The sequence below is a fragment of the Plecotus auritus genome (assembly GCF_963455305.1).
Source record: "Plecotus auritus genome assembly, chromosome: 1".
Taxonomy (NCBI): domain Eukaryota; kingdom Metazoa; phylum Chordata; class Mammalia; order Chiroptera; family Vespertilionidae; genus Plecotus; species Plecotus auritus.
This window is the reverse complement of record NC_137770.1, coordinates 6,687,097-6,714,034: the sequence shown is the minus strand read 5'-3', so window position 1 is coordinate 6,714,034 and position 26,938 is coordinate 6,687,097. Positions and strand designations below refer to the sequence as shown.

The window sequence follows — 26,938 nt, the reverse complement described above, 5'->3', positions numbered from 1 at the left end:
CCCATTAGTCTCCAGTATTGACTTGGTTAGCCTGCTAGTTAGAAAGATTGCCTTTCTCTGTTCCCTGTTCCACATGCATTCTTCATCTCACGCCATCTTCCCAACGAATCTGCTTCTGGCAGGTCACTTAGCCTCTATGAGGCAGGTCTTCAAGTGTAGAGGGAGAGTAAGGAGTCTCCCGGGGCTGCCCACAGGATTGGTGGGAGGGTCAAGTGAGGCAGTGCATGATCTGTTAGAGTTCACAGAGTGCTCTCATGTGTGTGAACAGTCTTCTTTCTGTTCTCATGTTTTTTCAAAAAATTTTAACTTCCTTCTTTAAAGTGCATTTAGATGTATGTTATTTAATGCATGTAACACAGGTAAAAGTAGGCAGGCACCTAATTAGGTTTCTAATTGTACAGATTCTTTTCTCAATGCCCTGCATTATAGCCATGTCTGTTATTTTTCCATGTTAGGAACATAATTGATATTTAAGTAAAAACTTTTGTAAGATCTAATTTCTGTTTCAGCAGTTAGAAAATTCTTATTCATGCGACCTATTAAAGGGATGTTCTTCAGATTGCCTTTAGTTGAACTAGGAATTATGTACTTATTTTTCAGCTTTGTCTTTATAGGATCTTTAATGACTTGCTGCTGTGGGAACCAACAGCTCCTTCACCAGTGGAGACTTTTGAAAATATTTCGTATGGTATTGGGCTGTCAGTAGCCAGTCAACTGATCAATACCTTCAACAAGGATAGTTTTAGTCCATTCAAATCTACAGTTCACTATGGTAATGTGTCTTAAATTTGTTCTGATGTCACTGCCTAGTTAGTAATAAAGTAGTAGCCTTTTCAGTTGATGGATTAAAAAATCATTCTTTGATGTTTTTCATTTACATTTTTTAATATATTTTAGTAATTTATATTTCTCCACTTCTCTCTGTATATTGAGAATGTTGTTATTAATGATATTATCTTTATAGTGATAGTATATACATTGTCTGAAGTTCAGTGGTAAAACGAAAAAACAGAGCATGTACATTTTTATTGTCATACCAGATTCTGAGTAAAAAGGAACAGGTTGTAAAATAAATATTCTTATGATAATGTTCAGGTTGCTCTTTTTGTAAAGAAGCTGTCAGAACCATGTAATTGTGACCTTTATTTCTCACAGATGAGGAAAGTGGATCAGAGGAGGAGACTTTGCAGTATTTTTCTACTCTTGATCCCAACTATCGTTCCCGTAGGAAAAAAAAACTTGACTCTCAGAATAAGAACTCACAGAGTTTTCTCTCCGTTCTTCTGAGTATTAATCACGGATTAATGGCAGTGTTTACAGACGTAAAGGTAAAGATTTACAAATATCAAGTGTTCCTTCAAGTGCACCTTATTTAAATATGCCACGATAACACATCCTGTAATTGAGGGAGTTGGGAGTGGTTTCAGCCACTGAAGAAGACCCGCTTTCTGAGGCAGGTCATGACGACAGCGACTCTGGAAAGCTGCCATTTGTGCAGCTCAGAAGACAAACGTTATATACACCTTCTTTTGGGAAACATGCTTGTTCTGCTCCCGAGAAGATAACTAGTAATCTGTCCATTGTGAAGGAGTATGGAGTACAGGGGGCTCGTTTGACAGAAGAGGCCCCATTTCCGTGTTCAGTTTTTCACATCACCATTTTAGATGGCTTACGAGTCAGACCACGGGGCTGCAGCCTGAGAGATGCTGTCCCAGGGTTTCTGCATTTAAATAATGACATCTGTGTTTTCCCATCTTTTTATTAGCAAGATAATGGAGAGCTTTTGGAAAACAAGCATGGTGAATTCTGGTTAGAGTTCAGTAGTGGTACGCTATTTTGTGTTACAAAATATGAAGGTTTTGATGACAAGCACTACATCTGCCTTCATTCCAGCACCTTCAGTCTGTACCACAAAGGTAGGACAAATGTTAAGTATGTGTGTGTTTCATTTCTGTTTAGACATGTTCAAATTTTGTTTAATGAAAATCTATTGAGAACACAGCTCTGATACTAGAAATGATTTCTGTGGGGTGTTCTGATTCCACTGGCAAAGTAATACTTATTGTGAATTAGAAGTTGACTGTTCTTTTTTGCAATCCTATCTAATAAAAGGCTAATATGCAAATCGAACGAACAAAGGAATGACCGGTTGCTATGATGCCCACTGACCACCAGGGGGCAGATGCTCAAGGCAGTAGCTGCCCCTTGATGGTCAGTGCGCTCCCACAGGGGGAGTGCCCCTCAGCCAGAAGCTGGGCTTATGGCTGGCGAGCGCAGCGGTGGTGGCGGGAGCCTTTCCCGTCTCCGTGGCAGTGCTAAGGAGCAGCCAGCTGAGTGGTAAGGAGCAGTGAGCTGGTGGGCGGTAAGGAGTGAGGGGTCCCAGACTGCGAGAGGGCGCAAGCTGGGCCGAGGTACCCCCCCAAGTGCACGATTTTCATGCACCAGGCCTCTAGTATGATATAATTCACATATCATGTGCAATTCACCCATTTAAGGTATACATTTCAGTAGTGTTTAATATTTCACAGGGTTGTATAACCATAATCACAATAAACTTTAGAACATTTTCATTACCCCAAAGGAAACTGTACCCTTTAGCTAGAACCCCCAGAAGCCTCCCATCTCCCCGCCCTGAGCAACCACTATTCCATTTTGTATGGATTTATTCCTGATATATTCCTGATGTTATCTATGAATCGAATCATACAATGTATGATTCGCATGTACTGTGACTGGTATTATGTTTTCAAGGTTTATCGAGGTGTATCAGTATTTCATTCATTTTATTGCCAAATGATATTCCATTTTGTGTATGTACCATATCTTACTACCTATTTTTGATCAGTTGATGGGACTTTACATTCTTATTTTTTTTTTTTAAATATATTTTATTGATTTTTTACAGAGAGGAAGGGAGAGAGAGAGAGAGTTAGAAACATCGATGAGAGAGAAACATCGATCAGCTGCCTCCTGCACACCCCGCTACTGGGGATGTGCCCGCAACCAAGGTACATGCCCTTGACCAGAATCGAACCTGGGACTCTTGAGTCTGCAGGCTGACGCTCTATCCACTGAGCCAAACCAGTCAGGGCAGGACTTTACATTCTTTATTCTCAAGCAGTATTTCCTTTTGGTAATAGACACAATTTACATTCTTTTTTTAAAAAAATATATTTTATTGATTTTTTACAGAGAGGAAGGGAGAGGGACAGAGAGTTAGAAACATCAATGAGAGAGAAACATTGATCAGCTGCCTCCTGCACACCTCCTACTGGGGATGTGCCCGCAACCAAGTTACGTGCCCTTGACCGGAATCGAACCTGGGACCTTTCAGTCCGCAGGCCGACGCTCTATCCACTGAGCCAAACCGGTTTTGGCAGAATTTACATTTTTTGAGCACATTTCCTGTGTCCCTTGTAAATAGACATGAGATGCGTGTACATTCTTAACGTTTACCAGGTTTCCCATTTAAATTGAATTGCCCTAGCATTTTAAATCCTAATTTTTCTGCAGTTGGGCACATCAGGCATGTGAACGTTAGCATAGAGGAATGGGTTACAATGCCACGTCGGTTCTTGCACATTTTGCCTCCAGAACCCTGTTGTATTCAGTGGGAGTACACGGCTTTTGTTTTCAGTTACAGAAGTCCGTGAGCTAATTTCAAGTAATCATTTTGTTATGTTTTCACTTCCCTTTGGATGTAGGCATAGTGGATGGAGTGGTTCTTCCTACAGAAGTACGGCTGCCAAGTGCCACGCGTCCACACTGGTTGGAACCCACCATTTATTGCTCTGAAGAAAATGGCCTCAGTAGAGCTTCTTCAGAGGGTGTTGGAGGAGACACGTTGAATATGCTCTCTGCTGCTGTTAAAATACTGTCTGATAAATCAGAGTCCAATACAAAGGTCTGTATTTTATACTTCTATACCAAGTACGTGCTGTTGGTTTGATTACTAGCTAAAATGATTGCATAAAAGACAACCCATTAATTTTGTTAGGAAGACTTCCAGTTAGAACTAGAGGGTGTGCAGGTGGTGAGTGTAACTCCTTGTGCTGCTCCTTAGGAATTTCTCATTGCTGTGGGACTGAAAGGAGCCACTCTCCAGCACAGAGTGCTCCCTCCTGGGCTGAGCTGGCATGAGCAGGTAAGAGGCTGTGTGTCTGTAGCAGTCTTTTTGTGTTATGTTGGCATATGCGTACCGAAAATTTCACCGACCATAAATGTTCAGCTCAGTGAATTATCCCGAAGCAAACACTCCTGCATAACCTCCTTTTAGGTTGGGAAATAGAACATTGTCAGCGCTCCAGAATATGATTGGTCTTTTACCTCGAAGTTTGGTCCCTAAACATTTCAAACACAGAGTTATCCTTTATGCCATTAAAGGGAAGGGAGCCTGCATCCCAGGACCTGTATGGTGCCTGGCATAGGGAGCAATAAAGGATGTGTTGACTTGCACATATAACCGTGTGTCCTTTAAGTGCCATAGTTTCAGAATTACTCTCTAAGCCAATAACATGGCTTGAGGCATTTATAAGAATTTCTGTCATTAATTTCCAGTTTAATAATTGTATATGCTTAATGAAATATAGTTGATTATTTTTTCACAGGAAACTTTGGGTGAGAAGTTAACTCTTTGTGAGAATAAAAAATAGTGTACTGATTCTTGTTCATTTTTCTTAGAGGAACTTTTTTGTGTGCTGGGAAAACAAATTATTTTAAACTTGAATGTTTTTATAGAAGGCTTTTTAAATAAAAGCATATGGGAAATAAGGTAGTCTATCTACCTATCTATGTATAGAAACATGAGAAGATATTCTTTAGAATATCTATATCTACATCTGTAAAGTGGGGGTAGAGAAATGGTTAGTATGAAAACTAAACTAGCTGTAAGGGAGAGATTTAGCCTAACCTCCTTGTTTTCTTAGATTAGAAATATGTGAGAAAAGATGTTCGTGAGAGGGACTGGTTTTCAGATTCAGCTAGGTATAAATTAAGGATAAAAACTTCTCCTAGCAATGGATTATTTAGAAAACCAGATGGGACAGTTTTAAGCAGTTTTTAGGAAAAAAAAATTTTTTAAAAGACTTGTTCCAAACAAAATAATGTGAAAGCAATTTATACATACTTGGTTAGTTTCATAAGATATGATTTTCCTAAGATTTCTATAGTATTGCTGTTGTTGGATGGGCCTTTTTACTTCAAATTCTAGTTTTGTAAATAATTTTTAAATGAAATTCTTCAAAATGATGATTTTTTTCCTTTTAGAATTATGATTTTCCAATATATGGTTGCTTTCTGTGTGTAATATTTTGTCTGACATTGATATTAATGATACCATATCAATACTTTTTTTTCTTCTAAAGCAGGGAATTTTATATTTTTGTGATTATAGATTTTATACTTCCTGAACATTGCTGATGAACCTGTTCTGGGATATAATCCTCCAACTTCGCTTACAACTTTTCATGTTCATCTCTGGAGCTGCGCACTCGATTACAGGTTAGTTCATAAATGGGACAAAGTAAACTTTTATTTAAAATATGTGCTAAGTTTTGGGAAAACGCATAATTCCGTAGAATTAAGGTTCAGAATGCTCTTTAAGAGGAGGTTCTGTTGTTGCAGCAGACTGACGTTCTGACGTTTCTTTTCGGTGGTAGGCCTCTTTACCTGCCAATCCGATCTCTTCTTACCGTTGAAACATTCAGCGTTTCAAGTAGTGTTGCCTTGGATAAATCGTCTTCTACACTCAGGTACCTGTGTGGACTTCTTTGTACACTAAATGCAGCTGTTCAAAACGTACTGACTGCTTTATTTGAACCCTTTGATTAGATTCTCAATTTTTTGTTAAAATCAGCATTCTTTTTACTAATAGTCATGTCCCTTTTCCCCATTTTCAGTTTTTTCTCAAATGATTCATCCCACCTTTTCTTTCTTTTTTTTTTTTTTTTTGTTGTTAATCCTCACCCAAGGATATTTTTCCCACTGATTTTTTTAGAGAGTGGGAGAGAGAGGGAAAGACAGGGAGAAATATTGATGTGAGAGAAACACATTGATTGGTTGCCTCCTGCACAAGCCCTGACTAGGGCCCCGGCCGGGGAGGAGCCTGCAACCGAAGTATGTGCCCTTGACCAGAACTGAACCCAGGACCCTTTGGTTTGCAGTCCGACGCTCTATCCACTGAGCCATACCAGCTAGGGCTTGTCCCACCTTTTCTATTCAGGGAGAAAATAATTCTTGAGATTGTTAGTTTAATTTTTAAAGTAGATATATAAACTTCCCATAATACCTGGTACACTTCATTTTCATAATTTAAAACTTGTGAATTGGGACATCTATTTTAAAAAATTCAGAATTAATTTGAGCAGATGATTTAATCTCATTCTTTACACCATTTAAATATTTCTGGCACTGAGTTTTAAAAAAACGTGACATGACATTTATAAGTTAGAAGCTGCATGTGACTTCGATAATATTTATGTCAGAAAGATTGATACAACTAACATATATAGTGATCAAGTGCATATATTAGAGGTTAGTGTTTTAGATAATTGACTTGATCTTTTTTTCCCCTCAGAATAATCTTGGATGAAGCTGCTTTACATCTGTCTGACAAGTGTAACACTGTCACTGTAAATCTGAATAGAGGTAACAGTGAAAAAGCAAAATCTGGAATAGAGGAATGTTTTTTTATTTTCATTTTTTTGTGTGTGACTATTTTAAAGCATTTAACTTTGGAAAAATGCCCGGGAACTAAGGATTTTATTAAATATCAGTTTGAAGTTGTAATGTCCTTAAGTGCATCAAATTATATATACTCTAATATAAGGCAAATTTTGTTTCTAACTAAAATAAGTTATAGGATTTTTGTAGGATGAACTATATTTCTGTTGCATTATAAATATTTTTAGCACTGCCTGCCATGAGTTGTAGAGATGCTAGTTTTATTAGGTGTTGGGTAAGCATTTTTAAAAAGCTATACTCAAACGTTTTGTTAATTCTTTTTTAAAACTTTAGATTATGTTCGTGTGATGGATATGGGGCTTTTAGAATTAACCATAACTGCAGTGAAGTCTGATTCTGATGGAGAGAAAGTAAGTTATTGAAATAATTGGAAGTTTTAGTTGTCTTGTTTTTAATAGGAGGAACTGAAAGAGCATTGACTTTGCTGTAGAATTATTTTTTCACGTACCCTAATTTTGGTCAAAAATAGATAAAATATTTTAAAATGAAGACTGAGTTACTATAAGTACACATTTCCTTTGATAAGACAAATTATTATATTTTATTTAATGTAAAACTATACAAAAAAGGGAAATTTGGCCTCTTGTTTGGAAAACATTTCATCCTTTTTTCCTGTGCCGTGTCCAGACTGACTCACGCTTTGAGTTACACTGTTCCAGCGACGTTGTCCATATCAGAACGTGCTCAGACTCCTGTGCTGCTTTAATGAATCTCATTCAGTACATCGCAAGCTACGGCGACTTACATGCAGCCAACAAGGCGGAGGTGAAGCCAGGGACCCCGCAAAGAAAGACCACGGTACAGTCGGCAACGCCATTTGTAGAACGAACTCCCTCTGTCTCATTCCAGCCGCACGAGTGACATGTTTATATCAGCAAGGCCTTCACAACAGGCATAAGGCAGAAAAGAAACAAAATGTCATCTCTATTCGTTACCTTCACAGGATGGGGTCTGGAAAGGGGCTTCCATGGATTTTTTTGGAAAATTATCCTACTGCTTGATATTGTTTGTTTCAGAACATTATTAATCTTCTCAACCAACATAACACTTTTTTTTAACTTGTTATTTTCATCTGTCCTGGGGAGAGAGAGAAAACATTTGTCATGTAAGAACTTACTATATGCAAGTATGTAAAACGTGGTATGAGAAAACAGATTATTGCCAGGATACTTACAGCACTTACATAATATTATCTCCCATGTTTGTTATACTGAAAACGGGGTGTTACTGTAGATACTTTCTCAGGTGATTTCATTAACCCAGCGCGATACAGAGGTTAGAGATTATTATCTGTGCTACAGGTGGATAAATAAGACGCAGAGAATTGAGGTTTGCCATCATTAATAGCAGAAACGGCCATACAACTAAGCTATTTTGGTTCAATGCGCCACCTCTTTGCCCTCTTATATGTCCACATTGACCAGCGTCCACTTTGTCTAGCTTATTTTATTTTTCACTGTGTTTTCACACCTCTTCTGTGAACAGAGTTCTCGGTGCCCTTACGTTAGGAGCCTCTAGAAAGGCGGGCTGGCTGGCATTCCTTCGTTCAGGACCATCTCACACTCTGCCGCCCTGATCCCTTCCTGCTGCGCTGTTCTCACTGCTAATGAGTGACTTTGGGCACTCCCTCTCTACTGTTGACTCTTCATGGAAACATTGTCCAGTTCGTGAAAAGTTATTTTAAATTGTCCCTTTCAAATCGGGTCTTTTCGTTTTATTTTTATCTTTTACTTTTTTTATTGAATTTATTGGGGTGACATTGGTTAATAACATTACATAGGTTTCGGGTGTACAATTCTGTAATACATCATCTGTATATTGTATTGTGTGCTCACCACCCCAAGTCAAATCTCCTTTATCACCATTTATCTCTCCTTTACTCTCTTCTCCCCACCCCATGCCCCTTCCCTCTGATAATTGCCCTAGGATCTTTCCATTTTAGAGTCTTGCTCACATTTAAAAGCGTGGTGTGGATTTAATGAATCCACAGCTCTCAGACTGAAATGGTTAATTATCAGGGCTGGAACTGAACCTATGAAGCACCATTTCCCTCTTGTGTATGCCCCCACTGCCCTGATGTATCTCTTCATTCTAAGAAGTGAGCTGCCAGCCACAACTGTCTCGAAGGCATGGAAGCCCTGGCGGCTGGCAGGTTTGCCCAGATTAGACTCTGCAGAGCGAGATCCCCCCGCCCCGCTTTATGGCACTTTCCCACCTTCTCTCTCTCCTCCCGTGTTGCCTCTTCACGGTCCCAGTTCCCTGGGCTGGTTTTGAGGTGGTGCCCGTAGTTGTTGGGGTGACGATGACACTAAAATCTTAAACTGGAGCCGCTGCTGGGCAGAATATTGAAAAGTTAATATGTTCCTGTTGCTGGTGTTTTTGTAAAACGTAGTGTATTTCTGGGACAAAAGAATGTTAAATAGTGTGCTTTGTAGAGCGATTGCAGTTCTTTTTACTTAGTTTCTTTGACTGTAGGTAGATTTTGGTGGTCAGTCGTCCTCACGAGGCCCGGTACTTCCTGAAGCAGATCAACAGATTTTACGAGACTTGATGAGCGATGCTATGGAGGAGATTGAAGTGCACCAGGCCAGTTCCTCCGTGAAACCTCAGCCTAACGGTAAGGCAGACGGGGCTTTCCTCAGGAAGCCCTGGTGTTGTCACCGAGGCTTACATTGTTTGTGTTCCTATAAGTTCTTCAACAAGGAACTCATGAAAGAGAAAACAAGTCTGAGTTTTGGTGGATGTTTATTAGTCAGTCAGCTTGGTTTATAGAGTATCTAGTAGATAATTAACACTGACGAGGATGCTGTGGGGGATGCAGATCAAGTGGGAGGCACCGCCCTGTTTTATGGGAGCTTATAGGCTAGTAAAGCAAACTGGCACTGAACCGGACAGAGTGGTTCAGAAATGATAACACAGGAAGAAACACTTCAGAATGCGTTACGCACTGTAAATATTGTTCGGACCGGGTTGGAATCGGTGCATCAGACTTCAGTGAAAGGGCGATGAATTGGCTTTCAAACAGTGGATAGGACTTAGGTATGTCAAAGGGAGAGAAGGTATCTTGGCAAGGTCGTTAACATTAAGAGACATGGACAGAGGCGGGGGAGCCCTGCTCCCCTGGCAGCTCAGGCTACTATGTAGCAAATGGTCCCTCTCCTATCCAATAAAGAGGGAACATGCAAATTGACTGCCATGCCGTAACAAGATGGCTGTGCCCACAGCAGAGGCCGAGTTCCCGTAACGAGCCTTAACAAGCAATCAGCAGGGACCTGAGGCTGTGTGGTGCTGGGCCGGGGCAGGGGACCTGAGGCTGCGGCCCCTGCCTGGTGAAGCTTGACAGAGGACCTCAGGCCATGCCCCCTGCCCTGGTGCCAGGCCGGGGAACCTCAGGCCATGCCCCCCACCCTGGCACCGGGCCAGGTGACCTGAGGCCGCGCCCCCACCTGGTGGAGCTTGACAGGGGTGGGGCCAGCCGGGTCTTGATCTAGCCCAGTGGCGGTGGGGCCAGCCGGGTCTGGGTCTTGTGTGATTTTGAGGTGCACATGTGTGGGTGGGGACTTGACTCTGGTTCCTGTGGCGCACCCCATACTCTGACAGGAGGAAGATTTTCATATACATTTTACTAATTTTCTTTCATCTCTGACACTTCTATTATAGAGAAAGGGCAAATAGCAATATTAAAATATTTCCTCTAATTAATTCCCTTTTAATGTGCATGAATTTCGTGCACCGGGCCACTAGTATTGAAAAGAATTAAACAATAAAGTTGGATAGGCAAGGAGGAGGAACCAGATGGGGAGCATCTAAATATTTTGAAGCATGTCTCTGAAAAATATATTTTTTCTGATTGGATGAATTTAACTATTTCGATATGTTGTGGACTCTTAATTGTTAAAAATTACTTTATGATGTTATAAGTCTTTAGCATTACATGTTGCTTTCATTCTAAATTAGAACTAAGGAAGCAAATGGGAACCTTCAGCTTCCTAGCACCACATTATGTGTAATACATATTAGCAGCTGACCTTATGTGGGAATGGGTGTGTAATGACTGAGCAGCTTCAATATACGAGGTTCTGTACTAGGCACTCAAGGAGGGGTAAGTTCAAGGTGTTGCCATAGAAGAATTTAAAGTCTAGTCTGTGAGCCTCTAGAGCAGTGGTTCTCAACCTTCCTAATGCCGCGACCCTTTCATACAGTTCCTCATGTTGTGGGGACGCCAACCATAAAACTATTTTCGTTGCTACTTCATAACTGTAATTTTGCTACTGTTATGAATCGTAATGTAAATATCTGTTTTCCGATGGTCTTAGGCTCTACAGCAGCGGTTCTCAACCTGTGGGTCGCGACAACATGAGGAACATGAGGAACTGTATTAAAGGGTTGCGGCGTTAGGAAGGTTGAGAACCACTGCTCTAGAGGCTAAATGTCCCTTTATCCATTTTAGTGTTCTCAGTCCATATTAAATGGTTGGTTTGAATGACTGTAGAGAAAGACTTGGTGAATCTAATATGAAATAAATTGTATAAAAATGTATGTTTACATAGAGATTTTGGTGCAAATGCCCTCTTTTGTGAACTTCATGCCGAGAGCTACCTGAGAACAGGTGTCCCGTGTGGGTATCCAGCACCCCAAGAAGCCGTCTCTTTGTGGCTCGGAGTCACTTGGAGACCTGCCTGACTGCTGTTTCCCACCGTCCATCAGCAGAGAGTTCCTTAGTTTTAGGTGACGTTGCTGGGTACATTGGTTTCCCTGCTCTTGCAATATTGTGAATGGGTTTCTTGCAGAGCTCTCCCCACAGGACAGAATTGTCAACATGAGACTGTGGCTAAAACCAAACTGCAGCCACCACTAAACCCTGCTGCCGAATTCCTGAGCTTCTCCCGCACGGTAGCTAGGAGGAGACTGCCGCTTCATGAACCCATTGTTTATTCTTTTCTCAGGGAGCTTCAAACTTAGTCTTCGTCTTTTTATCAGCAGTCACAGGGTAATTGTAAGAAAAAGTGAGGTTTTGCAGGTGAAAGCATTCAACATACTGCATCTCTGACACACGGTTAAAATGCTTATTTTTGTTATGTTATTATTGATGTTTCAGAATGTGCCAAAACTGAACGCTGTAATCTTTCTGCCTAGGTGTTTTGGATGAAAAATGTCATATTCAGGAGCCATGTTGTTCAGACCTCTTCCTGTTTCCAGATGAGAGTGGGAATGTGTCCCAGGAGCCCGGCCCCACTTATGCCTCCTTCACCCACCACTTGATTAGTGACACAGTGCCAGGCGTGCCCACTGAAAACGACGACTTTTGCATTCTCTTTGCACCAAGGGCAACTGTTCAGGTAATAAATTGATAGCATAATTGAGGCGTTAAGATAGCGCTAAAAGTCAAATTGATCAAAGGCCCAAAAATATTCTTTAGATTTTAACTTTTTATTGTTGAGAATTACTTTGTTTGGTAATTTACTATTGACGCTATGTAAATATTTGTTACGCTTTACTATTTCTATGACACATCTCTCAAGGACTCAGAGAAGAATGCTCTATATTTGCAAAATCTCCTTCATAGTTAATTGAACTAACAGATGTCATGTGTAGTAAGGCTGGGGAGTTTCATGGCAGAAAGGGGTGCTGCACAGAGTTCCTAGTCCAAGACCTGGGAGAGGTCAGATGTGCTTTGTGTGAAGGCTGGTGGTTGGTTGCTATAATTTCCATTTTAGAGTCATGCTCACATGTAAAAAGCATGGTCTGCTTTTACTGAATCCACAGTTCACTAACCAAAATGGTTAAGCATTGGTGCTAGAATTGAACCCCATTCAAAATGCATCACTATTTAGTGCATATATGTTTTAAACTGCTTACTTATAATTTATTTGACTAAGTTCTGGGGAATTAAAAAAAAAGTGAAAGCAATCAAATTCATGATAATCTCATTATGAGGAACGTGATAATTTGGTCAGGATGTCAGAGTAGGTCAGATTTGGAATGCAGTATTGACTCTGAATTAAAGAACTACACACACACACACACACACACACACACTCACAATCTGCCTTTTTATTGCCAGTCACATAGTAAAAGCCAAATTATAGAGTACTAGAGGCCCAGTGCATGAAATTCGTGCACGGGGGTGGGTGCCTTCAGCCCAGCCTGCACCCTCTCCAATCCAGGACCCCTTGGGGGATATCCGACTGCCGGTCGGACATCCCTCTCACAATCCGGGACTGCTGGCTCCTAACTGCTCACCTGCCTGCCAGCCTGATCACCCCTAACTGCCTCTGCCTGCCGGCCTGATCGCCCCCAACTGTCCGTCCCCCCCACCCCCCGCCGCTGGCCTGGTCACCCCACACAGCCTGCTGTTCAGTTGATTGGTCATCCCTCAGTAACCCCTCTGCCAGCCTTGTCACCCCACGCAGCCTGCTGCCTGATGTTCGGTTGTTACTGTGACTGTGATGGTGTCCTGGGCAATTTGCATATTCTTCTACTAGAGGCCTGATGCACGAAGATTGGTGCAAGAATAGGCCTTCCTTCCCCTGGGTGCTGGCACCGCTTCCCTCCAGCACCCGGGACCTGGACCTTCGCTCTCGGAGCTGCCTTCCACCTTCACTCCGGCTGGAGCCACCTTCCGCCTTTACTCTGGCCCTGCTGCCCTCCTGTAGCTCCCTCCACCCCCCTGTCTCCCCACTCATAGCAGGTGTCCCGCCCTGCCCTGGCCACTCCGCACCTGCGCGCGCGCGCGCTGCTCAGAGGCCCGGAGCAGCCGGGGCAGGGCGGAACGCCTGCGTCCCAGCCCGGCCGCAGCCATCTTGGTTGCGTCAGTTTCCATATTCCCTCCTTATTGGCTGTGAGCGCCACTGTCTTTGTTGTGGAGTGATGGTCAATTTGCATATTCTGTCTTTATTAGATAGGATTATTAGTATAGATAAAAAACCCTTATGGGGTACTTTGGATAGAACAGAGAGTCCACTTTATGGCTAATAATGCAGAATATCTTCTGTGATGATTAATGTCAGGACTATTATTCTGTTTTTTTATTGAAATCACTAGAAAGGATGCAGATCAATATATCCCTTTGAGACAGGCAGCATAGTCAGTGGTTTTTACTTGGCTAAGACAGTTTGTGTTACCTGTTTCTTTGTTCCAGGAGAAGGAAGAAGAGCCAGTTGTAAAAATAATGGCTGAAGATGCAATTGTGATAAGAGATAATTACTTCAGTCTGCCCGTTAAGAAGACAGATGCAAGCAGAGCCCCCTTGCACTTCCCTGTTCCCGTCGTCCGGTATGTTGTTAAAGAAGTCTCTCTAGTTTGGCATCTTTATGGAGGAAAGGATTTTGGAACAGCCCCTCCTACTTCTCCAGCTAAAAGTTACATGTAAGTTAAATTCATTTTTACATAAGTTTGTTTGGCAGGATTATCGTTTGAAGAATTATTAATAAAGTAGTATTAAAAATCTGCAATTTGTATTACTCTGTAAATGGTAGTGTTAGAGTTTTCCATTTTGTAAACTTATGTGCAATGTTTCTATATTTACTAAAATGTGGTGACTTAAGTGCTTTCCAGTCAGCAAAATTTTTCGGGCACCTACCATGTGCCAGAACCTGTGTTAGGGGCACGTTCACTAAAATGAGTGTGACCCGACCCTGCCCTGGGTTCGAAATGGAGAGATAGTTGTGTGAGCAACTGAGGGCAGTGAAGTGTGTGCATCAGGAGGTAGGGACCATGCATGCCCCTGAATCGCCAGCACCCAGCTCGGGACACAGCGGTGTCGATGCTCCTGAAGTTCTTGTTAAACGGGTGCATCACTTGGTCGAGCTAGAGAACTGCATAGAGGACTAGGTAGCGGGCAGGCACGCTCATGGGGTGGGAGGAGAGAAAAGGCGCCAGGAGGTGGTAACCTTGGCACAACAGTGTAGTGACTGTTTCTATTTACAGGTAATTTTTAAACACTTGTGAATTTACTGTAGTTCTTCTGTCTATTCATTGGGATTTCTAGGACTTGTACTCTAACTGTCAGGGGTTTCTGAAGTGACCAGGAACTTACAAGGAAGTCTCATTTCCGAGACTGTGCTGTGATGTGAACACCAGCATCGTAGTTAGGTTTCCTGTTTGCTAGCAGACGACGGCCGTCAGGGCAGTACAATAACGTGCATGTTCGCAGTGTCTCCAAAGTATAAAAGCTGTGCTCCTGGTTTGTAGTCGTGCCGTGTGTGGCAGTGTTCTGGCAGCTGTGTATCTCACTCTGTTCAGCTTGTTGTTTTTCCTGTGGTTATTCATTGTCTTTCTTTGAATATTCCTGTAACAGTGTTTTTCTTTTTCAATTACAGTAGTCCCCACAGTTCACCTTCTCACACGCCCACAAGACATGGACGTAATATGGTATGTGGGGGCAGAGGAAGAAACCATGACTTTTTAATGGAAATACAGTTAAGCAAGGTAAGATGGCATTTTGAAGGGAAAGTTCCACTGGAGTGGGAGCATTAGCGAGGGCTCATCAGTGCACCCCAACCCCCCATGTGCAAGCATCAGAACCCCCGTGAGGGCTTGTTAAAACAGGTTGCTGGGCCCCAAAGTTTCTGCTGTGGTAGATCTGAGGTAGGACCCATGAACATGCATTTTTAATGAGTTCTGAGGGGATTCTGATCCTGCTTCCCCAGGACCACACTGGGAGCCATGCCTGGAGTCTATCTGGGAAGGCCTGTGTTGGGTAGCACATGTCAGGTCCTCTGTGAATGTCTACTCTAGACCTACACAGTAGGGCCAGGCCCCCAATGACTTTATATGCATTTAATTCTGTCAGCTTGTCTGGGATTGTGCTGAGTGTCACATATTAGGGTGCTTAATGTGGAGATACAGTGATGCCAATTCCACGTGTCTAATTGTATCCTTGCACTCTTTGGATCTTTAACTCTGCTGCCATTGATTCCTTTTCAGGCAGTTTCATAAGCGCACGATGATAATTGTATGTCTTACTCCTCTTGAGAGTTTGGCTTGGAAAGCATGGGGATTTTGCCAAGGTTACATAGGAAATGTCAGTCAAGCTTATCCATGTGTGCTAGGGTACATACAGATCGGCACATAAGTAAGCAAATAAATGAAGGAACGGTACACTCTATGAAAGTGGAATTGAAAGCTGAGAATTCAAAGAATACGATGAGTGATATTTTGCATTGCAGAGACAAAATCTAATTTAAATAAAATGTCACGATGGCCCTGTGTTCCTTTTTCTGTCTGTGAAGGTGAAGTTTCAGCATGAAGTCTACCCGCCATGCAAGCCGGAGTGCGACCCCAGCCTCGTAGAGCACCCAGTCTCCCGGCAGGTGTTCCTTGTGCAGGACCTGGAGATTCGAGACCGGCTGGCCACGTCTCAGATGAATAAGTTCTTGTACCTGTATTGCAGCAAGGAAATGCCTCGCAAAGCTCATTCCAACATGGTAAGATTGGAAACCTGATATTTTTGTTATCTGAAGTTTAGAAAAGTGTTTTTAGGCCCGATGCATAAAATTTTTGTGTTTGGGGGCCCTCAGGCCGGCCTGCACCCTCTCGCAATCCGGGACCCCTCGGGGGATGTCTGACCCCTTGCTCCTAACTGCCCATCTGCTCACTCCTAACCACCGCCTGTTCGCCCCTTACAACTTGGCTCGCCACTCCTTTGCACTGCTGTGGAAGTGGGAGAGGCTCCCGCCATCGCCGCTGTGCTCGCCAGCCATGAGCCCAGCTTCTGGCTGAGCGGCGCTCTCACTGTGGGAGCGCACTGACCACCAGGGCTCCTGTGTTGAGCATCTGTCCCCTGGTGGTCAGTGCCCATCATAGCGACCGGTCATTCCACCGTAATGGTCCTGGGCTTTTATCATATAGGTAACTGCAGAAGATTTAGATTGGGGAAAATTACCAGGTATCTTTACCCAGTTTAATATGAAAACCCCTTTTAAATATGCTGCTTAAAGTTTTATGGTTTAAAAATTATTTTGCTTGTCACTTCTAGGGTCCATTCACTAAAATCGTCATCATGATGATAGCTGAGGGAAACCGGAAGTCCATAGCAATCTGCACAGAGTAGTTAGGATTGCTTGAAGGGTTCAGATTTCTAACACTTGAACAGGTGTAGTGGAATAGAAATGATTAGTGGGGACTCCTGGGTGAAAGCGTCATGGAGCTGGCTCTGGACTATGGACTGGGCTTAGCTCCGGGGCCTGTAGCCTCCTGTGACTGCACGGCAGCACCATGTGCTCTTTTCTCTCTAAAAAGCATCCATATCTTTCAGATTCTTGAGGGAGTGTGTGACCCAGAAAAGTTTGATTCAGGCTTTAAGGAAAGAGGGTAAACAGTTCCACTTTCTGTTCTAGAAATATAATTTTTTTCCTTTCTTTTTTTAAAATGGGAGCAACGTCTTAATCTCATTGGGGATATTCTCTCCCTTTTTTCTTGTAGTTGACAGTTAAAGCATTACACGTGCGCCCGGAGTCAGGCAGGTCACCTCAGGAGTGCTGCTTAAGAGTGTCTCTGATGCCACTTCGCCTCAATATCGACCAGGTACATCTATACTCATAATTCACGGGACTATGGTGAAATACACAGCCCACATTCGGAATGAGAGACTTAAGAATCAAATGCCTTTTATTTAACGTTTATGAAAGTTGGATAATTAATACAGACTTCTGCTGGTAAAGAACAGGGCGGATTTATTAGGCTTTTGGAATCTGAACTGTTGGTGTGTAATCATTCTAGATGTTATCTCCGGACTCCTCCTCAGCGTCTGCATGACATAGCCCTTTAACCTGCTTTTCATTCTAATTCTTAGGGACACACTTCTAATTCAGATGTGCAGGTGTTTTCAGAGAGTCTTAAAGGAAGCCCTGAGATATGATTGAAAGATATAAAGGATGTGTCTTACTCGCAGCACCTGGAAGACAGTTCCTCTGCCCTGGGTAAAATGACAAATTAGTAAATTGGCACCTAAACAGGTCACAGACAACAGAGATTTATGGAAAGACATAAATCCACTTTCCCATATTCTAACAAGCATCCCATCAAATTATTCTAGGTTTTGCTTTGGGCCAAATTGCTGTTAAAAACATAGTTGGTGCCTCTTCTGCAGGCTTTAGTCAAGGTATCCTAATATATAAAAACCCAGGGTCTGTAACGACCGACCCCAGGCTCGACCGAACACTGGAAGTCAGTCCTGCAGTCAGTGCTGCGGGAGTGGTGACCCAGCACTGACTGCTGAGGGGGCTCCGGATCAGGCCCAGAGAGAGGCAGGGTCTGATCCGCAGCCTCCATGGCAGCTGTTGAACAGCCGTTGCCTCTCTCTCTCTGGTCTTCTCCAGCAGCCACACTTCTGTTTCTCTCTGGGCCTCTGCGGGGGCTGCTGATCAGCCCTGCCTCTCTGATCAGGCCTGGAGATAGGCCCGGAGACGCTGACTGGCATAGAAACTGACCAATCAGAACCAAATCTGGGTGAACTGTGAGGAGCCAATGGCTGCCTAGGAGGTGGAGCTTTTGATGCTGACTGGCATAGAAACTGACAAATCAGAACCAAATTGACTGGCAGGGGAGGGCAGTTGGAGGCGAGATCAGGCTGGCAGATGAGAGCAGTTTGGGGTGATCAGGCAGGCGAGATCAGGCCAGCAGGGGAGAGCAGTTGGGGGCAAGATCAGGCCAGTAGGGGAGGGCAGTTGGGAGCGAGATCAGGCCGGCAGGGGTGGGCAGTTGGGGGTGAGATCAGGCCGGCAAGTGAGGGCTGTTTTCGGGGGGGAGATCAGGCCAGCAGGGGAGGGCAGTTGGGGGCAACCAGGCCAGCAGGGGAGGGCAGTTGGGGGTGAGATTAGGCCGGCAGGGGAGGGCACTTAGGAGCAATCAGGCAGGCAGGCAGGCAGAGGCAGTTAGGGGTGATCAGGCAGGCAGGGAGGGTGAGCAATTAGGAGCCAGCGGTCCCACATTGTGAGAGGGATGTCCCACAGGGATCAGGCCTAAACTGGCAGTCGGACATCCCCCAAGGGGTTCCCCATTGGAGAGGGTGCAGGCTGGGCTGAGGGAACCACCCCTCCATGCCCGAATTTCGTGCACCAGGCCACTAGTCTATATATATATAAAAGCCTAATATGCAAAGTGTCCCTTCGGGAGTTTGATGGACTGGGAGTTCGCTCGTTCGCTATGACATGTGCTGACCACCAGGGGGTGGCGTGGAATGAAGGGAGGCCACAGCCAGCAGCGGGCAGCTGCTAGAGACCCTCCCTGTGCACGAATTTCATGCACTGGGCCTCTAGTACGACAATGTGATGCTTTATAGTGGTACAGTGTAGTGGTGAAGAGCATAGGGTTGGAGTCAGACCTGGGTTTAAATCTGAGCTCTCTTTTACCTGTTGTGTGGCGTTGGCTAAGTTACTTAACTTTTCCAAGCCTCAGTTTCCTCATTAATAAAGTTGAAGAAATAGTAATACATGTAGCATCATTTTTTAAACAAAGAGGATTAAATGAGACTAGTGTATGTAAAATGCTTCGCTTGGTGCCTAGCACAGAATGTTAAAGATCATATAACAACTGAAGAAAATAAATGGGGTTTTAAAAAGAATCTGCCTCTGAAATAACAAACCCTCCTTTTATTTTATTTTTATTTTTTTAATGTGTGTGTGTGTGTGTGTGTGTGTGTGTGTGCTTATTTCAGAGAGGAAGGGAGAGGGAGAGATAGATAGAAACATCAATGATGAGGGAGAACCATTGATCTGCTGCCTCCTGCATATCCCATACTGGGAATTGAACCCACAACCTGGTCATGTGCCTTTGACCAGAATCGAACCCAGGACTCTTCACAGTTCGATGCTCTGTCCACTTAGCCGAACCCTCCTTTTATACCTTATATTGGGGTGAGCTCAGGTTTGAAGTAGGAGTATGTGTGGGATGGTAGCATTATTTGTTTACTTAATATTGACTGAGTAATGTTGATTTTTTAAGTAACGTATTTAGGAATAAGCTTAAATAATATTTATATTATAAACCAAATACAGACATATCTTAGAGAAAATGTGAAACATGTTTAGCACAAGTTTTCATTAATATTTATAGCTTCTGAGCTGGGTCAGACTTACCAAGGAGAACTTTAGATTTATGCTTTAATACTTCTTGGTATCCATATTTTAATTTAACTTATCTATACATTGACTAGTAGGAATATGATGAAGTATTTATGGGAAATTTCATCTGTGGAAATCACACGTGAGCATGGATTTGAGCAAGGTGCATCTTTATGGCATGACTTCACCAGACTTAGCAAGCTCAATTTTCTTTAATAGACTTTTCTCTCTAATATTGAGCTTAATTCCTTTTTAGAACTGTAATGCATTATGACTTTAAAGTGGGAAAATAGTAACCTTAGAGAAGACAGTCAGGGAAGTACATGCTATAACTAAGCTGAGGAGGAGTGGGGAATATTTCCCAAGCTCTGAAGCCCGGGAAACAAAGCCCTGCTACCAATATGAAAGCCTCGGGGTATGTTATTGATGTAACCCTTCCCGGTCTGCAGCTTCTAAGATCGATACGCCTTATTCTGAGATCGCAAAAGGTGGTCTGAATAGAAAACTGAATATTTGTGTTCTTCATTTTCCCTTTTGAAAACCAATCAGTTGATGAATGATAATACTTTGAGTAATATTTTTCTTACCAAGCATATCTCTCTTTTATTTATCATCACTGACTCACTGATAGTAAGTATGAAAGCAACACGTTGTTTTCTCCTGTTTTTAAAAAGCTGCTTTGCTGCCCTAGCCGGTTTGGCTCAGTGGATAGAGTGTTGGCCTGCGGACTGATGGGTCCCAAGTTCGATTCTGGTCAAGGGCACATGCCCAGGTTGCGGGCTTGATCCCCACTAGAGGGCGTCTGGAGGCAACTGATCAATGATTCTCTCTCAACATTGATGTTTCTATCTCTCCCTCCCTCTCCCTTCTTCTCTGAAATCAATAAAAATATATTAAAAAATAAAAATAAAAAGCTGCATTGCTGATGGAGTTCATTGCAATTGCCTTCAAAGCTCAGTGATCCCATGGGGTAGGCAGGAAATTAGGCAGATGGGGTGATCTCCATCTAGGGGGGTAAATAGATAATAAAGGTTATAGAAGTAGGCAGTTTGAGGTCCAAAATATGGAAGGGCCTGATTTCCTGACTCTCTTAGTCTAGTATTCATTTTAGTATTGTACCACCTGGAAATCTGCTAATTAATTCCAAGTCATTTGCTGAATGCCAGCCTCATCCCAGGTTCTGTACTAGGATGCCAGGGGTACAAAGATGAATAAACATCTTATTCCCAAAGGTCTCTGTGTGGTGTGGCGAGACCAACATAAACTATGACTTAGCACCTGTGGGGACTACAGGTGATAAAGGTCGGCTTAGCATGAGGTGCCCCAACAGCAGAGGGCTCCAAGGCCAGGTGGGGGGTTTGGGGGGGGTTGGAAGAGTGAGAGGTGATCAGGAAAGGCTGTCTGGGGGAGGGGACACTTGCGTGGGCCTTAAGGAGTGCAGTGGAGTGAGCCACATTAAGATCTTTGTGAAAGCACGAGGGAGGGCCTAGTCCAGGTTCTGAGAGGAGAGGTAAGGCCGTTGGGGAAGGATAAGTAAATGCCCAGCTGAGGCCGGCGATGCTGAATATGTGGCAGGACCAGTTCGCACATTTGTGGTTTTTCAGCGTCATTGCTTAATTGCCCGAGTACGACCTGAAAAGTTAATTCTTTAACACTTTGTCATATTGCTCTATTAATATTTTCTATCATAACGACCTTAATGCTAGAAATAAACATTTTGTAGTTCAAGTTTAGCAAAATGAACAAATTTTTAAGTTTAGAAAATTGATTGTATTGAAGTATAATTTGCATATAATAAATGCACAGAGCTTGATAAATATACACTTGAGTAACTACGACACCAATTGAAATATAAAACACTTTCTGTGCCCTACAAAGTCTGCTCATGTCCCTTTGTAGTCAGTCTCCACCATTCCAAAGCAACCACTGACTTCATTTGCAGCACCACACATTAGCTACCATTCTGCAGCTTCGTGTCAGCGGAATTGTATCTGGCTTCCTCTCCAACATTATGTCCGTGACATTCATGTAGGCTATGTGCTACCATATATATAGCAGTCTATTCATTTTTATTGCTGATTAGTATTTCATTGTATGGGTATTCCACAGTTTGTTTCTTCATTTACTTGTTGATTTACATGGTGCAACCACTGTAAATCTCTGTGTTGCTAGTTTTTTAAAAATTTTAATTCTCATCCAAGAATGTCTTTATTGATCTTTAGAAAGAAAGGAAGAGAGAAAGCAAGAGAGAGAAATATCGATGTGAGAGAGAAACAACAATCGGTTGCCTCCTGTACATGCCCCAACCGGAGATCGAACCCGCAACCTAGGTATGTGCCTTGACTGGGAGTCGAACCCATAACCCTTTTGGTGCACGAGATAACACTCCAATCAACTGAGCCACCTGGCCTGGGACTATGTTGCTAGTTTTAAAATTGGGTTGTTTGACTTACGAATTTTAGAGAGTTTAGCATAAATAACTAAAAAAAAAATTCTGAGGACATTTTAAAAGACTTGATTAGTATCCCTTTGTCTGGTGTTTTGTACATTTGTAGTAAAAATGGGTAAATCACTGTCTCTTAGTCTTCATTTTTTATTTTTATTTTTTTAATTTTAATTTTTTTAATTTTATTGATTTTTTACAGAGAGGAAGCGAGAGGGATAAAGAGTTAGAAACATCAGTCAGCTGCCTCCTGCACACCCCCTACTGGGGATGTGCCTGCAACCAAGGTACATGCCCTTGACTGGAATCGAACCTGGGACCCTTCAGTCTGCAGGCTGACGCTCTGTCCACTGAGCCAAACCAGTCAGGGCAGTCTTCATTTTTTTTAAAGAGCACATTTATTAATTTTCTCTGCTTTTTGAAGGCAGTCATATTTAAAAAAACAGCATTAAAAAGCCCCACCTAGTGGCCAAGGAATAACATTTCATATACTATTAACTGTTTAATACTTGAGATGTAGAGACATACACATATATAGTAACCTATAATAAATATATGTAATGTAAATAACATATACAATATGTAAGTGTAATGCATAATCTAATGAACAGTGCCTGAACCCACTACCCTACTGCAGAACCAGAGTGTTTCTGTCTCCAGTGCTGTTGAACCCGCTGCTTGTTCTTCAGTCCCATCTGCCATGTTCCCTGGAAAAATACCTTCCTAACTTCTGTTATTTAGACTTCTTACAAGTGTGATCTATAGTCAGTCAAATTCTTTGGAGTTGCCAGTCAAATTTTTTGTGTGCTACCAAATATTGTAACCCTGTAATTTACCTTCATACTGCATTTTGGTGCCATATTAAAACTTTATATTAATTTTGAATTTTTTAAATGGAAGGGAAGGATAAAGGAAAACAGGCTCAGATATTTAATTTTCATATTCTTCAAAATGGATTTGTCAGTTTGAATGAGGTAGGCAAAACGAAGCTGCTGATAATGGGCAAATATGGCTTGCCTAGACAGCATCAAGTTAGACTCATTCATTTTAGTTTGTAATTTTATAATTTCAGAAGAGACCAAACTGAATGGGTGATTTTATTTCATTTTAATTTTGGATATCATGCCCAATGAAGAAAATGTATTAACCAATATAACAAAGTGGTAAAAGCAGAAATAAGACAATGAGAATTTTTAAGGTACGCCTAAGTATCCAGGACATGCTGCTGCTGGTATTATTGATAGTAATATTACCACCACCAATGTAGAGTGAGAACTGAGGCGGAATGAGAGTTAGGATGCTGTATTTCTAAGAAGAAGAAAATGTACTTTGATTTAGAAGTCACTATGTCATTTTAACTTCTGTGTCTTAATTTTCACATCTACAACAATTTTCTAATAGAGTTGTGAGAACTAACAAGGAAGTGTGTGTGAATGTGTGAGAGTGAGAGAGAGAATGAGAGTAGGAACCATGTCTGACATACGTAAGGACTCAGTAATTAGAACTGTACATGAATAATTAGTTAAAATATGGGATTTTAAGATACTTTGTTTCAAAGATTTAGAAATAGATGTAGCTTTTCCACTCCTTTTACTTATAACTACATCTCTCAATTTTAGGATGCCTTGTTCTTCCTGAAGGATTTCTTCACAAGTCTTTCTACAGAAGTAGAGCTTCTAATGGCTCCAGATCCAGAAGGTACTAAACGTGTAGTTGAAAAGTCTATAACAAGTACTTGGATTGACTGTTTTGAGGCCTTTTTGGGAATGTACTTATATAGTCTTCATTTTCATTTATGTAAATGAGTTTGTTTATTTTTTATTAAATTATGCAAATGTAATTTATGTAAAAGTAGTTTAAAAGGTGAAAGTCATTTTTCTCTGTAGCAGTTAATTGTGTTCATTAAATGAAATGTAGCAAAACAGGTTAAAGCTAGATGGATGTACGGTTGCTCTACGGAAGCATACCCAATGTTCCCAATGTGTGCGTTACACTTTCAGTGAAGAAGTCTCCCGGCGCTGACGTCACCTGCAGTGTGCCAAGGCGCCCAAGTACCTCCAAGGAGCCAAGTCTCATGCTTTCTTTCTCTGGGCCAAAGCAACCTTCCCCAAATGACAGTGCCAACTCAGCGGAAGTGGCCAACGGGGAGGAAGAGAAGGACTTCTCGGCTGAAGAAGAGTCGTTTAGTGACCAGCCTGTGTTTTTTAGGTAAGTCGTTTCATTTTGATAACAAAGTTCTCTTAGAGTTGTGAAAATTGTTCTTAACACGCTTGTGTAGGGTAGTCACGAGGTTGCATCAGCTTCTCTCCTCACTGCCAGATCATCAACTGTGTATTTATTTATTGTGTATTCATTTATCTCTGTCCCACCAACCTCCATCTCCCATTTTACATGTGGTGACCCTGGCTGAGGAGTCACCTCTCTGTTGGTTCTGTAGCAGGAGTTTCCTTTTCCTCCCAGCTTCTTCCTCGTTTCCTCCTCCTGTCCTTTCCCATCACCAAATGGCTTCTTCCTTCTCAAACACAGTGCTGTCCTTTTCCTCTTTTCCTTTACTCACCTCGACTCTAACACGCCTCCCCTTTTCCTCATGGGAATTTTCTGTCTAGTTTTCTCTGTCTGCCCTCCCCCATCACTGTTGTGTCTTTCCTGTCCCTGCCCTCCCTGGCTGAGTTGGCACTACCAGGAAGCCCAGGTCCCTGTGCTGCTGCTGTCTGCTCGGACTACTGCCCTGCTGTACACATGGAGTGTGTCCCTCCTTTCCAGACCCACTCATTTCCCCATCTTCCTTCCTGACCCTTGATGGTAGGGAGGAGCCTGGCTCTGGTGGAAGGAGAAAGGGTGAAGATCCAACTCACCTGTGTTGTGAGGCACAGTGAGCTTCCTTCCCTGGTTCTCTGTGCTCCTCTCCCATGGCATCAGCGGCCCCCAAACTCAGTCTTTCCCTCTGAGTTCTGAGATTAGACTTTATGTTTTAAATATTATGTATACTGCTGAAAGATTTAAAAAAACGGAATATGAGAATTGGGAAGATCCAGGAATAGATCTCTGTTGATTCCAAACCTTTCCACCACAAAAGAATGACCTCACTTGTTACTTTCCCACATTGATCTTTTAAAAAACCTTTTCTACTAAAATTTGTGTGTTCTAAGTAATAAATTGAATTCTCATTTTATGTGAATCACATGTAAACTATCTGTTTTTGTGAATACTGGATAACAGACATAAAAGAAATTGAATTGTTAAAATTCTGGACTGAAAGCAAAGAAATTTGACACTTTTTAGCTTGTATAGTGCTGTGACCTTCGCGGTGGGGTTCAGGATCTGAAGGAGGGGCTGATGCACAAATACGTAATTACCACTGAAAAAGATTTTTTAGCATATACTCTTCATTTTAGTTATATATATTTTGCCTTAACAACTTAGAGATTTTAAAGCCAATTATTACCCAAGGCATTTTTCTTGGCAAATTCTGTAACAGAGATAACTTACTGGCTTTCAGTGGCTTTAATGTTAAGCTATTATTTTATTATTATTATTTTTTAATAAAAACAGAAGTGCCCCCAGGACCTGGGAGGCAACCTTGGAATGCGGTGTATTATTATTCAAGAACTACCCATTATTATGGAAACACTAATTTTGTTGCCCAAACCCAGCCTGTGTATTTTCCTTGTGTCATTGTCACCATCTCCCAAAGAAAAACAGTCTGGGGCCTATTCTATAGCATCTGTGAAGAGATGGGGCTTAGGCCAAGAGGCCACCCAAAAGCAGGCGTGGCACGCCTTCTCTTAAGCTAGCCTTTTTCTCTTCATGGGTGTAGAAGTCCCATAGAAATCTCCAAACTGTGAGAAATGGCTTGGTTTATTCAAATTTCAAATGAGGGACTGGGAAACAAAAACATGATGAAAATGAGACTTAAGAACACTCCTGAGATCAGGCGTCCATTTTACAGGATCACCAAGAGACCTAGTAATTAATGGGCTGGGGCCTTTTTTAGTTACCTCCCTTTGTCTAGGGAATTTTCCTAGGACCTGTGTTATTGTCCACGTGTACCGCTCATATTCTTTCTCCCCACCCCCACATTCTGTTTGCTCTGGGGAAATTTAGTAATGGCCTGGCCATCTACTGTTTCTTTTCTATTAAAATAAATTAAAGGCATGCTTAATAGACTAACAATAAACAAACTAAACAACAAAGACAGATAAAACAACAATTAACAGACACTCACATATGCAATATTTACAAGCACGCATAACACATAGACAAGACTTAATAAATCAGAGTTCTTTTCATGGATCTTTCAGATGTTTTACATTGCCTGGGACTTATAGCCAGAATGTGGTCTAGATCTCAGCCTGTTCTCAGATCTTATCGTATTCTGCTCTCCATAGCATTGACTGGCATCTAAAGTTGTTTTAGCTAAAATCTGCCAGTCCCAAGACATCATATGGTAATTTTCAGACAAAACATTAAAGAGTCTTTTTGTAAAAGGACTGTTAGCCTCATTTTCTCTAGTTGATGAGCCTTCCCACACTAGAGGTGGAGGATCCAGGGCCTTAGGTGTTACAGACTTTTGATTCTCAATACAAAGTGGGCATAATGCAGTTTGAACAAGAGCCCACATATTTAAAGATGACAAGGACATTCATTTCCTTGAGCCTGATTTAAGAGAGTACCTTTTGACACCTTAATT

The 26,938-nt window shown here is 42.1% G+C and overlaps 1 protein-coding gene across 2 annotated transcripts in view; it reads left to right on the top strand.

The window, feature by feature from the left end:
- Positions 1 to 26,938, top strand: part of ATG2B (autophagy related 2B) — a 71,378-nt gene that overhangs the window by 36,946 nt on the left and 7,494 nt on the right. For both annotated transcript variants that reach the window (XM_080660858.1, XM_080660859.1), the window contains exons 19-36: positions 615 to 772; positions 1,156 to 1,328; positions 1,766 to 1,916; positions 3,705 to 3,904; positions 4,064 to 4,144; positions 5,393 to 5,499; positions 5,658 to 5,750; positions 6,575 to 6,645; positions 7,015 to 7,091; positions 7,369 to 7,539; positions 9,217 to 9,358; positions 11,878 to 12,080; positions 13,883 to 14,109; positions 15,063 to 15,171; positions 15,975 to 16,169; positions 17,167 to 17,268; positions 23,868 to 23,946; positions 24,249 to 24,456. In XM_080660858.1, the coding sequence (XP_080516984.1) occupies positions 615 to 772; positions 1,156 to 1,328; positions 1,766 to 1,916; positions 3,705 to 3,904; positions 4,064 to 4,144; positions 5,393 to 5,499; positions 5,658 to 5,750; positions 6,575 to 6,645; positions 7,015 to 7,091; positions 7,369 to 7,539; positions 9,217 to 9,358; positions 11,878 to 12,080; positions 13,883 to 14,109; positions 15,063 to 15,171; positions 15,975 to 16,169; positions 17,167 to 17,268; positions 23,868 to 23,946; positions 24,249 to 24,456 (2,547 nt within the window). The remainder of the gene's footprint in view (positions 1 to 614; positions 773 to 1,155; positions 1,329 to 1,765; positions 1,917 to 3,704; positions 3,905 to 4,063; positions 4,145 to 5,392; positions 5,500 to 5,657; positions 5,751 to 6,574; positions 6,646 to 7,014; positions 7,092 to 7,368; positions 7,540 to 9,216; positions 9,359 to 11,877; positions 12,081 to 13,882; positions 14,110 to 15,062; positions 15,172 to 15,974; positions 16,170 to 17,166; positions 17,269 to 23,867; positions 23,947 to 24,248; positions 24,457 to 26,938) is intronic.